This window comes from Dichotomopilus funicola, assembly GCF_033296635.1.
Source record: "Dichotomopilus funicola strain CBS 141.50 unplaced genomic scaffold C8A04scaffold_3, whole genome shotgun sequence".
Taxonomy (NCBI): Eukaryota; Fungi; Ascomycota; class Sordariomycetes; order Sordariales; family Chaetomiaceae; genus Dichotomopilus; species Dichotomopilus funicola.
In genome coordinates, this window is record NW_026944024.1 from 953,202 (window position 1) to 966,817 (window position 13,616).

At 55.6% G+C, this 13,616-nt stretch overlaps 4 protein-coding genes across 4 annotated transcripts; 3 read left to right on the forward strand and 1 right to left on the reverse strand.

Annotated features, from left to right (window-relative positions):
• Positions 1-391: 391 nt before the first annotated feature.
• On the forward strand, positions 392-2,230 carry C8A04DRAFT_34227 (hmg-CoA synthase; the record flags this gene model as incomplete). The annotated part of the gene is made up of 4 exons (XM_062782753.1): positions 392-451; positions 605-707; positions 935-2,022; positions 2,093-2,230. The coding sequence occupies 4 exons, from the start codon at positions 392-394 to the stop codon at positions 2,228-2,230; spliced, it is 1,389 nt and encodes a 462-aa protein (XP_062640901.1).
• A 1,668-nt stretch (positions 2,231-3,898) lies between these two features.
• On the forward strand, positions 3,899-6,629 carry C8A04DRAFT_34228 (uncharacterized protein; the record flags this gene model as incomplete). The annotated part of the gene is made up of 4 exons (XM_062782754.1): positions 3,899-3,991; positions 4,054-4,487; positions 4,561-5,953; positions 6,012-6,629. The coding sequence occupies 4 exons, from the start codon at positions 3,899-3,901 to the stop codon at positions 6,627-6,629; spliced, it is 2,538 nt and encodes an 845-aa protein (XP_062640902.1).
• A 233-nt stretch (positions 6,630-6,862) lies between these two features.
• On the reverse strand, positions 6,863-7,712 carry C8A04DRAFT_34229 (ESCRT-II complex subunit-domain-containing protein; the record flags this gene model as incomplete). Its single annotated transcript, XM_062782755.1, has 2 exons — positions 6,863-6,975; positions 7,091-7,712. The coding sequence occupies 2 exons, from the start codon at positions 7,710-7,712 to the stop codon at positions 6,863-6,865; spliced, it is 735 nt and encodes a 244-aa protein (XP_062640903.1).
• A 580-nt stretch (positions 7,713-8,292) lies between these two features.
• Positions 8,293-12,335, forward strand: C8A04DRAFT_24787 (PXA domain-containing protein; the record flags this gene model as incomplete). Its single annotated transcript, XM_062779307.1, has 2 exons — positions 8,293-12,209; positions 12,275-12,335. The coding sequence occupies 2 exons, from the start codon at positions 8,293-8,295 to the stop codon at positions 12,333-12,335; spliced, it is 3,978 nt and encodes a 1,325-aa protein (XP_062640904.1).
• Between the last annotated feature and the right edge of the window lie 1,281 nt (positions 12,336-13,616).

Here is a 13,616-nt window from a genome sequence, read left to right on the forward strand (position 1 = left end):
TCCTCGCTTTGATCTTTTTTCTCACAGATAATTTCCATCATCACCGGGCCCCTTCCCGTGAACAACACTCAGACCCCTGTCAACCTCCATATTCAACATCAGGTACGCATATTCGCCAGCTGCCACCTCTTAACTCCATCACCGAGATAGCCCAACAAGGTGCATGTTAGAAAACTGGGCCCAAACCCACAACAACGAGGAAACAGGCGGTGAATGGCTGTTGAAATACCATCGCACCGTGCGCTAACTTATCTGCCCCTCCAAAAGGCCCGAGAGAATCTCCTCCTTCTCTATTTCTTCCAGGCTGGATTCTTCCTTCAACATCCCCACACTCTGCCGTTGATTATCTTCCTCTCCTCATCAACACAAACCCGCCAATTTCCTGCCTATCATGGCTTCCCGTCCCCAGAACATTGGCATCAAGGCCATTGAGATCTACTTCCCCAGTCAGGTACGTGCATGTGATCCTGGGTACCCCCCTTCCTCAGCCCCCCCTCCATGAGGTCCCCCGCCATTGGAAGTTGGGAATCGCACGGCACATCAGCCCCTCGCCAAACTTCCCAACCTTGAGCGCGATGGCATTGCTAACAATCTACCCGTGCAGTATGTCGAGCAATCTGAACTGGAGGCGTTCGATGGCGTGAGTGCCGGCAAGTACACAATCGGCCTTGGGCAGACAAAGATGAGCTTCTGTGATGACCGTGAGGGTGAGTACTCCTAGCAATAAAATAACACTTTCCGCCTCGTTCAACCTGTCGCCATATATTTTTTTTTTTTGAATGGAGGGGCGTTTTCGGAGCTGCACTTGCCCGTCGCACCGATCATCCCCTGGTCCCTGAACCGGGTGGGTGGTTGGCTGATTGGGACTTACGGCAATCGGGCGCGTGCTTTCGCTCCAAAAGTTCAGGGGGCTAATCTACCCCGCCATCTCTAGACATCTACTCAATGAGCTTGACCGTTGTGTCCAAACTGCTCAAGAGCTACAATGTCGACACCAACTCGATTGGCCGTCTTGAAGTCGGCACTGAGACCATCCTCGACAAGTCGAAGTCGGTTAAGTCGGTGTTGATGCAGCTTTTCGGCGAGAACACCAACATTGAGGGCGTCGACACCGTCAACGCTTGCTACGGCGGCACTAATGCCGTTTTCAACACCATTAACTGGATCGAGTCCTCTGCCTGGGATGGCCGTGACGGTATTGTCGTCGCTGGCGACATTGCCCTGTACGCTAAGGGCAATGCTCGCCCCACTGGTGGTGCTGGTGCTGTGGCCCTTCTGATCGGCCCTGATGCCCCTCTCGTTTTTGAGCCCGGTCTCCGCGGCAGCTTCATGCAGCACGCGTATGACTTCTACAAGCCCGACCTGACTAGCGAGTACCCTTACGTTGACGGCCACTTCTCCCTGACCTGCTACACCCGAGCCCTCGACGCCGCGTATCGCGCCTACAGCAAGCGCGAGGCCCAGCTGGCCCCCAGCAGCAACGGTACCAACGGCCACACCAACGGCGCCACTGAGTCTGCGCTTCCCAAGTCTCCCCTGGACCGGTTCGATTACCTGGCTTTCCATGCCCCCACCTGCAAGCTGGTGTCCAAGTCGTACGCTCGGCTCCTGTACCACGACTTCCTCGCTGAACCCGAGCACAAGGCCTTTGCCGAGGTTTCGCCCGATATCCGCGACATGGATTACGAGAAGTCTTTGACCGACAAGGTCGTTGAGAAAACCTTCCTGGGCCTCACCAAGAAGCGTTTCCAGGAGCGCGTCAACCCCAGTCTCCAGGTCGCCACCAACGTCGGCAACATGTACTGTGCCAGCGTCTGGGGTGGTCTCGCCGGCCTGGTCTCGTACATCAGCTCCGACGCTCTGCAGGGCAAGAGGATAGGCCTCTTCAGCTACGGTTCTGGCCTGGCTGCTAGCTTTTTCTCCATTCGCGTCAACGGGAGCACCGAGAAAATTTCTCAGGTCCTTGACATCCCCGGCAGGCTGGCCGCCCGCCGCCAGGTGCCTCCCGCGACATACGATGCTGTAAGTGAACCGCTATCTCTCCTTATTCAAGATTGGTTGGAGAGCATTTGCTAACTATCTGTCTTTTCAGCTGTGCGACCTCCGCAAGCAGGCCCACCTCCAGAAGGACTTCACTCCCAAGGGTGAGGTCTCGACCATCGCTCCCGGTGCTTACTACCTCACCAAGGTCGACGACATGTTCAAGCGCACCTACGAGGTCCAGCAGTAATTGGAGAGCTGCAGCATCGTGCTGAACCATAAAACAGGGCTGGCCCGCGGTCGACGACAGACAAGCGGGGGCCCGGTCGCGACACCTTCCCTTTTCGGCCTTTAAAGGGTTTAATAGATCCGGGATGCATTCTGTGTCTTTTCAAGCACTGCAAAACGGCGACGGCGCTTGAAGCAATGGTAGATATCTACATGCGGCGGAGTTGGCATGGCATCTTTGTTTGTTTTTTTCCTGCTGCTATGGTTATTTTAGATGGTATGCTGGGTGGATGCTTTTTAGGAATGGCGGGATAGGATTGGGATGGGACGTCTCCTAAACGGGGCTTTTTCCGCTATAGAAGAGAGGATACGATCGATGGGACGATCCGTACCCATAATCAGGTTTCGTTTTCCTCTTTTTTTCCAATTGTTGCTTGAGCCCTTTAGAAATGGCCTTCGTGGTCAGCACCCGGCTATTCATCTAGCACTGGGCTGTTGTTTCGGGCGTTTTTATGTGTCACGTCATGTCCATGACGGTGACGGGGATGGACATGCCTCGGCGCCTTCCACGGCGACCACCCTTACTGCTCTTTCGAATCAGAGGTGGCCTGAGTTAGCTAGACAATAGAGAGGAAGAACGGCAGCTATTCGTTGATCTTGTCCACCTTCGTGCTGGATGTGAGGTCACGGCGCCTCTGCCGAGGGGGCTCGGATGAATGAGCCTTCACTGACTTCATGCCTGATTGATGAACAGTCAGAGACATTTCAAATCTCGGTCCCATCTTTAGCTCGGGTACAGTTGATTCCACATCATTCCGGAATAGCACCGTCGCCTCATCACCCAGATCATGCGCGCCGCGGGCAATGCAAGCACGGAAAACCGCCCCCGACCCTAATGTCGGCACTTTGCATAAGGGTATATCTCGTCGGTGACGGAGAGTGCTCATTCACTTCCGCATATCTGACTCATTGTTACCCCCCAACCAGCCCCAAACTTTCCTTCTTGCCCGAGATATACGGGAAGATGGCGGGCACGCGGGGTTGATGAGTCAAAGCTGCGATGCACTGGAGCTGTTGGGCGCACGGGAAGAGGGTAATATGTGACGTTGGAGTCAGTTGCAGCGGACGACGTCATCAAGGAGGTTGAGCTCTAGCTGGATTGATAATTCTGATTCGTCAATGGCAGATGACTCTTCTCTTCCTTAGCTTTGCCTTTTTCTGAAGGTTGAATTGAGTGTTTCAACGAGAAGCTCCTGAGTTGAGCAAGGGTGTGAGCAAGATTCCCAAGATCCCTGACATGCAATCTTGAGCCACTCAGGACTCGGAGGCTGGCCCCACGCTCGCGTTTGTTTAATGGGCTTGGCGTGGGCCGGTCATGTGAGACGCGGTTGCCTCGCGTTTGGCCACCACCGAGTTCCCCACTAGGTACTTTTTGAGCAGCGCGTCGTTTTCAATTAAAACACAGCCAGCTGCCTGCACCCTGCCTGACGACGACGAAGCTGTCTGGCGGTGGGAAAATTGGGTTTACGACACGGATTTTGGAGGAGAAGAAGCGCCAGTTCGGTCTCTTCATTTTTGCAGCTTGTGCCCGCGATTGGCATACAAATTATTGAGATTTCGATACATCTCTTGATGTAAACCGCGTCTCGGTCGCGTTTGTTGCAGCAGCTTCGTCTAGGACAATTCCACAATGGCGGAGGACACTGGGAAGCCGGGCTTGCTCGAGTCTTGCCTGATCGCTTTTGTCCAGAGCAAATCGCTGTCGAGTACGGTCATTTCCCAGGTACAAGGCCCAACTTCTCCTGGCCCCCCTCATTAGATTTTGCTAACAGTCCTGCGACGAAGTTTTCCGAGGTTGTTCGTAAACATGGCGCCGAGGTACTGGAACCTGACCGGCAGGGCAAGATCCGCATCCCACAAGCCACGCACATCGTGTCCAACACGGTCGATTTCGACCAGTACGCCGAGGCGCAAGCCATGATGATCCCCGTCGTGCGGTCCGACTGGCTCAAGGCGACCATCAACCGCAGCAAAGTCGCCCAGGTCCGCCCGTATTCGCCGGACCCGCGTATGATCTTTTCGAATGTCATGCTCACATGTGCCGATATTCCCGACACGGATAAGGAGGCAATCAGCGGTGCGATTATGGCGTTGGGTGGCATGGAGTCGAAGGACTTGACGCGGCAGACGACGCACATCTGTGCCTTGTCCCTCGACCATCCCAAGTGTATTGTGGCGAAGGCGAAATTTGCCAAGTGCAAGATTGTTCTTCCGCATTGGTGAGGGATCTCTTGCTCCGCCTCGGCTGTGATGGTTTTGTGTGACTGGTAAAATGTGTCTAACTTGTGCTAGGTTCGACGATTGCTTTCGCCTTGGTAAGAGGATCGATGAAGGCCCTTATCTTCTCCCCGACCCAGAGATCCTCGCCAAAGCGCCAGAAGATGCCGTCAAAATCCCCGCGAGCCAACGACTGGAGGGCGCCGTGTCGACCATACCATCCGGGCCATACGAGACCGAGGGCAGCGAGAAGCTGGTTGTTTTTGCGCAGAAAAAGGTCATGCTCGCGCAGGACTTGCCTATCAATGCTATGCTACGCAAGACGATTACGGACAAGATTTCCAAGGGTGATGGGGAGGTTGTGGATGCGATTGATGACTGTGACATGTTCGTCTGCCAGTACCGAGACGGCGACCAGTACATCCGCGCATCGCAGCAAGGGAAGGACGTGGGCAACCTGGCGTGGCTGTACCACATGATGGTGTACAATGAGTGGACGTCACCCTTTCGGCGATTGCTCCACTACCCAGTACCCAGGGGCGGCATTCCTGGATTCGAGGACATGCGGATCACGCTCTCCAACTACGGCGGCGAGGCACGGATATACCTGGAGAACCTGATTACAGCATTGGGCGCGACCTACACCCGTACGATGAAGTCCGAAAACACACATCTTGTGACAGCACGGATGCACAGCGAAAAATGCGAGGCCGCCAAGGACTGGAACATCGAGATTGTCAACCACTTGTGGGTTGAGGAGTGTTATGCTGCCTGCCAGGTTCTGCCTCTCAACAATCAAAAATACCGTCACTTCCCGCCACGGACGAACCTGGGCGAGGTTATTGGCCAGACCTCGTTTGATGAACCGACCTTGCGGGAGCGGTACTATCCGGGTGGGGAGGAACACATGACAACAGCCGCTAGAAAGAAGAGAAAGATCAACGAACGCGCCCAGCAGAATGCGCTCAGCGTGGGCCTGGATCGTGATTTTAGTGTGATGCAGGATTCCAGCAACCCCACGCCATCGAGGTCCGTCAAGAAAGCGCGAGCTGGCCCGGCCTTGGGCAACTTTGCGACTCCCGCCAAGTCGCGCCATGTCCGGTCGGGCAAGGAGAATGACACCCCGTCTATCATGTCTAGCGCTAGCCGCAGCGCGAAAGCGCAGGCGCTCAATAAGTTGCAAGACCTGGCGCCGGATATCGCGCTTTATGAAAAAGAAAAGAAGCGGACAGCGAAAGATGGCCACGGTGTCTGGGGCGGCAAGCGTGCTTTGGATCAGCTCGACAAGGAACGGGTTCACCAAAGCTCCAGCCCGAAGGGTGCACCGGAGGAGGATCTCGAGGATGAGGCAGAAAATAAACGACCGGCTAAGAGAGCCAAGGTCGGGCTTCCTGACATCGATATGCGCATCTGCCTGACGGGCTACACGCGGTGGGTGAAAAGCAGCGTTAACGAGGAAGCTGACCGGGTATGTTTCTTCCAAGACCCGAATGCCTTGAATTCCACCGCTAACTAACTATCTACAGAGAAAGCTGCGCGCCCTTGGTATCCAGCTTGTGCAAGAGAACGCGCCATGCGACTACCTTGCTGCCCACAAGATGGTCCGCACAATGAAGTTCCTCCGATGCCTAGCCAAGGGCCCGGATGTGATCGACTCATCTTTCATCACAGCCTGTATCGAGACCGGCAAACGACCACCCGTTAAAGACCACAAGTTGGTTGATAAGGACAGCGAAGCTCGATTTGGCGTCACTCTCGACACAGCCATCAGCCGGGCACGCGCCAACCGCGGCCGATTGCTCTGGGGCGTGCCTATTTACTGCACAGCCGAAATCCCCAACGGTGCCGACGCCTTCAAGACTATCGCTGAGGCGAACGGGGGTATTTTCAAGGTGTACCGCGCCCGCAGCGGCACTACCATTAAGCCCACGACGGAGGAAGAGGATGGCGGCGCAGAACCAGAACCAGTGTATCTCTTGAGCGGATCATCGCCGGCGGAGCGGCAGCTATGGCCGCGCTTTCAAGACATGGCGCGCAAGGGGCATATGGAACCGCGGATCGTGATGGCAGACTGGCTGTTGGATGTTGCCATGCGGCAGGAGTTGTCGTTTGATCCGAGATATGCGCTGAAGGGGGTGGAGTAGAGGCCTTCTAGGCCGGGATTGGTGGGTGTAAGTTGTTGATCGGTGGGAGGTAGTAGCGAGGGGTAGCCTGGCGTTGCGGTTTTGCTTTTATACCGTTGGTGGTGAAATTGTGTGTGGCTAGTTCTTTACATCCCTGTTGGCCCGAAAGATAGCTGTCTAGGTGGCTAGTCGGGTAGTTGGTGGCCATTCTCGCCAGACAAGCTGAATGAATAAACGGTATCGTTCTGGTCCTCTTAGAAGAACTTAACACCTAACGAGTCTTCCTGTCCAAAAATTTGTGCCTTCCCCCGCTTAACCAACACATTGAGGGCTTTGAGTAGGAGGTCCTGGTCCATCCCGTGGAACTCTGTTCGGATGCCGTCAGCCATTCACCTCGTCCTGGGTCTAGGGTGAAATATAACCAGCAAGACACCGAAGGGGTCACACAAAGCTAGGCAAGAAAATGCGAAATCCAAACTCACCAGTCCCTCTCGTCCCATCCCCCTCAACCAACTCATACACCGTCAACACACCCCCCTTCTGCCCCGTCGAGTCCACCCACCCCTCCACCAACGACGCCCACTCCTCCGGTGTCCGCCAATACACCCAGACAATGTCCCCCCCTTCTGGCCCCGCACCTTCGCCGCCGCCGCCCCAGCCGCCGACATCACCGTCAACCCCGCTACCGCCCGTGGGGGATAACAGGTACTCGGCCCGTCCGTCTTTGCGCAGGAAGGCGATGACGTCGCGGATGTCGGCGGGACTGAGCCGGCGATTGAGGGTGCGGTTGTAGAAGAGTTCTGTTGTGTCGCGTTCGCCGCCGCTGGCTGAGGCTGAGGTTGTTTGGTTGGTGGTGTTGGTGGTGGTTCCGGGATTGGATGTGGCTGTGATGGGATTGCCTGAGAGAGAAATCTTGAAGAGCCGGTAGTGGTGGCAATAAGAGAGAACGAGAGCGGCCCATTTGGTGAGCTGGGCGTGGCGAGTGGTGAGGTTTGTTTGACGGGTGAAGAAGGGGGGGAAGGCGTAGTCGAGTGGGAAGACGAAAGATGAAGAGGAGGGTGTGGATGTTGAGGAAGAGGGGTGAAGTGGGGGAGGGGTTGTCATGGTTACGAAGTTATTGTAATCTAAGATTCAGAGGTATGAGGCTGTGGTGTTGAAGGATATGAGAGAGTTAGATATGGAACATATGGGCTTGAAACTATGTGAGGGCGAGGTGTAAGATCACCCTCTTGAACTGCATGTGATGAAAATGGAAGCTCGAAGACGGCAGAGGACGGCCGGTTTCTGGGTTCAGGCAATTGACCCTAACCCTGGCCCCTTACCTAGAAGCAACGCAGTATAAGACACACCACATCATTACTTGCTCCGAGAATGATAAAAGAAATAAAGAATAATATTGAAAACAACTAGCTTCATTTAAACTTTAAAAGGAGCAATGGGATGCTTTCTCTTATCTTGAGCTGGCTCTGGAATCGCAAGGTACGCTCTATTATCAGGAGATGTTCAAGCACTACTCAGGGTTAGGGTATGTACACACCAGCAAGGTCCTTGCTCGCTCGACATAGTAACCTGTTGGGAGGGTCGTCATCTAAAACATCTTGCTTCAACAGCCAAACAACACCACCACCACGCTGCCGTGCCGAAACATGCGGCAACGACGGCCGGCCGCCGCTTGCCCCAGATTATGGCACTCTCAGGGAGAGACATAGCACTCGCGGGCGTCGCGTGCTTCATTGCCTGGGGGTATGCAGTCAATTGGTTCCCCGCCCTGCGCTGGGTCGCCCACGCCTTTGTGGCCGGCGTGCTGCTGACGCTGGCTGCGCTGCTCGCCCTCGTGTTGCTCAGCTCCCGCGGTCGCGATCCGCTTCAACGCAATACCTCCTCCCGCCGTCCCCGAGCTGCTGCTTTCCTCTCCCCGGACCTGTGGCCGACCGAAATCGCCGCTCTCCGACAGCGCCAAACGTACACACGACCCTCGCTATGCCCCGATGCCCCGCAGCTCGCGGCTGCTCTCGACGAGATCCTCGAGTACATCATCCGCGACTTCATCAGTGTGTGGTATGCACATATCAGCGCAAACCCGGTGTTCACCGACGAGGTGGACCGCGCGATCCGTTATGCCGTACTCCGGATCTGCGACCGCCTACAGAGGCTGGACCTCGCCGAGGTACTAACCACACGCCTGGTTCCGATCATGACGGCACATTTCCGCAACTTTTCAAACGCCGAACGTTCCGTGCGTGGTCGTAAGTTGAACCGGTCGGTTACCGAGACGGAGGAGCTGGACTTGGCGATTGCTTCGAAGTACAAAGATGGGAAGCTGCATCCAGCCGCGAGCCTGGCGTTTTCAGATACCAAGACGGCACAACAGGATTACCTGCGGAAAACCATGTCTAGGATCGTGCCCATCATTCTACCCGAGAAGCTGCTCGCTTCAAGGGCCGTCTCGACGCTGGTTCGCGAGATCACCTCGTGTGCAGTCATGTTTCCCGTGATGCAGATGCTGTCTGACCCGGACACCTGGAACCAGCTGATGGAAAATTACGGGCGGGCTATGCTTCAGGACCGGTCTACCGTTCGAAGGCTCCGAGCTGCTCTCGATCAGCATGCCTCACCGGCGCCGAAAACTAGCAAGCCTGTTGCCTTTCCCCGACTGACCCCGGCTGATAGCGAGAGGAGATTCGAAAAGTTCATCAGGGCTATTAGGAAGGTTAATAACCTTTCGGACGCAAGACGCTTTCGAAGCGAGGTGGCCAGCCAGCTCAAGAGGGACTCACAGCAAGAGAATGCGGATCAGGTCTATTTGAGGCGTTTGGAAATGGGGAAAAGGATACTAGATCAACGAGTTCAACACTTGGCTGCAGGGGGTGGTCGAAGGCCGATTCCACAACAACCCGAAATCACCGTCCCGACCCAGTCTAGGCTCGAACATGCCTCGCTCGCCGACCTACTCCGGGACCCGTCGACATTATCTTACTTTATGGAGTACATGGATCGACAGCGACTCATGCCTATGGTCCAGTTCTGGCTCGTGGTAGATGGTTTTCGGAATCCACTCGAGGACGACGGACCGGGAGGGGAACAACTCCCGCTACAGTTACCCCCCTGGACAGAATCGGACAGGCTCGATCTTGCTCAGATCGATGCTGCTTACCTCAGTCGACCCGAACTTAAGGTGCCTGATTCTTCAAAACGTATCATCCAGGAATTCCTCAAAAGCGGCAAACGCGCCACGCCCGAGCAGTACTACAGAGCACGGAGAGAAATCCTCCGCGCACAGAGTGCAGTGTTGGAGGAAATGCGTGTGAAACACCTCCATGGCTTCAAACAATCCGACTTGTTCTTCAAGGCCCTAGCCGCCGAAGAAGCGTCCAAGCGTACCGCCATGTCGACTGCAGTGGCGCCCAGTCCCGTGTCGCCTATCGCCAGGAGCACCTCATACCACAACCCATCCTCTAAGCCGACTCCGGTTACCCGTATCGCCCCAAGACTACGCCCCCCCGTTAACAGGCGCGCCTTGTCAAGTTCGGACCTCGCCATCGTAAACACTAATGGCCCTACCGAATTTGACCCGCGGACCGTTACGGGCGAGCCGCATTCCCCGCCTCCACTGTTTGATGACGATGAAGGGGCCGATGATACCCTTGGCGATTCCGCACTCCTCGATTCTGTGGCTAGCCTCGACCAAGACGCGAACGGCGCCCCTCCGTTGCCGGACACCAAAGTCGTGCAGGCTATGGAACAAGCACTGAATAACATCATGGAGGAGAGCCGACCGCCCACGGCGGAGGATTTGCGGGCATCATTGTTTGACGATGAACCAGTGGAGTCGACAAGCAGTCTCTTCTCTACTGCTGAAAGCGCAAACAAGCAGAGAGCGTCGCCAACACCAACACCGTTGCCTGCGCCCAGGTCTGCTAGAGGCTCAGTTGATCTCACCAGGTCTAGCGGGGGTTCTCTGGACCTCCTTCGGCCTACAGAACAGCCACGTTCAAGCCGGGGGTCGTTCGATACCCGTCGCTCCGGTGAACTCCCGCGGCTGAGGAGTTCGTTAGATGTCGACCGACCGGGCAAGGGGCAAGAGAAACCCAGCCTAGCTTCTTTAGGTTTGGTGAGCGCGGCTTCGCGCATCGGGGTTTTTGTGGACGACGACCTCTTTGGGGACGAAAACAGATTCCTCTCCGACGAGCCCTCAGATCTAGACGACGACGGAAAGGATGATGACGCGGATGCCGTCCATCAGGCCGCCCCAGGCGATCTCGGCCTGGCGGAAGCAATTACAGTACTGACGTACGACATCGACAAGCTGGTCGCACAAGAAGCCGTGGTTGATTCACTCCTGAAAAAGGCAGAGTTAACCAATAACACCGCTGAGCTGCGCATCCTGCGCAAGTCCAAAGCCAGCCTACAACGCGAGATTCGACGTAAAGAGTTGCAGCGGCAGCAATACGTCATCCAAGAGAGCGACAACAGCCTGTACGGGCGCTCGACTGTCCAGATCAAATCAATTCGGCTTGACCGCGAGGAGGATGGGAAAGAGGTCGCCTTCTATGCCATTGAAGTTTCCCGCAATGCCGGCGAACGCATGCCTGCCGCCACATGGGTCGTCACGCGCCGATACAGCGAGTTTCTCGAACTGCACCAAAACCTCCGCTCGCGCTACCCCTCCGTGCGTAACTTGGACTTCCCTCGCCGCCGCGTCGTATTGAAGCTGCAGAGCGAGTTCCTCCAAAAACGTCGCGTGGCCCTGGAAAAGTACCTCAGCGAGCTGCTTTTGCTACCCGACGTCTGCCGAAGCCGGGATCTACGCGCCTTTTTGTCACAAAGTGTCATAACCTCAGCTCACCTGGGTCCTGGAGGGCCAGAACATGATGAGGCGAGCATCAAGAAGGACATGATCACGCGACTGTATGATTCGGTCGCCGACGGCATGGAGGACATTCTGGGGAACATCCCCGTACTCGATCAACTCTCGCTCGCCGGACAGAACCTGATCGCTGCCGCAACCAGCCAGCTTGGCAACGTGCCACTAGCTGCACTCACCGAAGGCGACGCCTCGGCTGCAAATGGTGTTGCTAGTACCGGCGGCATGAACACTGCCGAGGCCGAAGCCGAGCTCAATGCGTTCGAGAACGCTAACGGAAATGGACCTGGAAGCGCCACCGCCGCCAAAGACTCACCCCTCGCCTTGGAAGAACCCGAACCCTTTGTGAAGCCCATCTGCGACATCTTCCTTGAGGTCTTCGAGCTCAACCGCGGCAACAATTGGTTGCGCGGACGCGCTGTGGTCGTCGTCTTGCACCAGCTTTTAGGCGGCACTATCGAGCGCAAGCTGCGCGAGAACGTGCGAGCGCTCGTGCAGGAAGATGCGCTTGTCAAATATATCGGGCTGCTGAAGCAAGCGATGTGGCCGGGTGGGAGGCAATTCCCGCCAAAGGATAGGGTGCCCAGAACCAACGCGGAGAAGGCGAGGACACGGACGGAGGCCGGACTGATGCTGGCAACGCTTGTGCCGGATTTGGTGGGGAGTGTGGTAGGCAGGGTGAATGCGCAGGGGGCGAGTCGGCGGGTGTTTGCGGCGTTTAATAACGCGCGGTTGAAGTAAGTTCTCCTTTCTAGCACACTTTTGCCATGGCAAGACTGACCCTCCTTTTTAACATAACCAGTGCGCACCTTGCTTTTACGTTGCTGGATGAAGTGGTTGATATCCTGTTCGATGAGTCGTAGACCGACAAGATGGGGGAGGAAACATAATGTCTATTTGAACAACCGAAAGGTTCATGATGAAGATCTAGGCCCGCATTACCGCGGCGTTGGTGTTTTTGCTGGATGGCGTTCCTTATGTTCTATTAGGGGCAAATACGTCTCCTGCTGCTGTCCGTTGTCGACGGTTGTTTATTGCAGGGCGTTGAAGGGAGGGGTGGGCGTCACTTTTGCAGCTTTTCTTCTCTTGTAATAATTATCTTCCATTTTCCAGAGGCGAGGATACGGGTTCCATAATCGTGATTGTCTCAATGTTAAGCTTGCAGCCCGGAGGTCCGTTGTCAGGGTCAGGGGTTGGTACTGGAAGCTTTCCCAATTGCGGGTCGTCACGCACCTGCATAACTAGAGCGGCAAGAGCGGGCAGTTTGTTCCTGTCTGGAATCTGTTCCGAGTCGTCAATTGCTGCCATCACTGGGAAAAACAGGGGTCCTTGGCACATCCCCAGGTTTCTCTGCATTGAAGCATTGTGACGTCGGAAACGCTCAAACTCAAGGTAAATGCCATGGAGGTGATCGGTTTAGTTACCACCAAGTTATCGATGAAGCTCAAGTTAATTAAGTGAATTAGTTACGAAGTGTGAGGTGAGGTACAAGCCGTTTCTTCTTTTTCTCTTCTAACATGCACCCTTGATTCAAATAGTTATGTGATACAAAAAGAACAGGGTTGAACCGGGAGAGGAAGCTAGAAACAGAAAACGGGAGGAACAAAAGAAACAGGACAGAGGACGACCATGTGCAAGCGACTGGAACCTGGAAGTCTGCGAAGGAAGGAGGTGTTGAGGCTGGAAACTTGATCCCTGCTTGGTGGTTCGCAGCCAGCCTCCACTTCCCTTCGCCGGCTTATCCCGGTCAGTGGACCTTCTTCGCTTGAGCAGGCGCGCGCAAGCCAATTTTCCTTTTCCATCCCCATCATCCACAACAGACCGACCTTCGCAAGTTCCATCTCAACAGTGTGCGCCCGCCTTCTTCTCACAGGCCGAAGGTGCCATCCCGCCCTGTTTCTTGATAACGTTACCTTTTTAGCGACGCCGCAGCACACCGGACTGTTCGCAGCCGACTGCGTCAGGTCCTCGAAACCCGCAGCCGCTGCGACAGAACCTGCAGCGCAGAACCCGCCGCGAGGCTCCCTGGCCCGAGCTTCGACTCTCCTCGACTTTTAACCCCACACAACGGAGCCTTCCTTTCCATCCCCCACGCGCTCTCTCTCCTTTCCTTATCAACAACCTCGCGGCCGACCACTTCCACA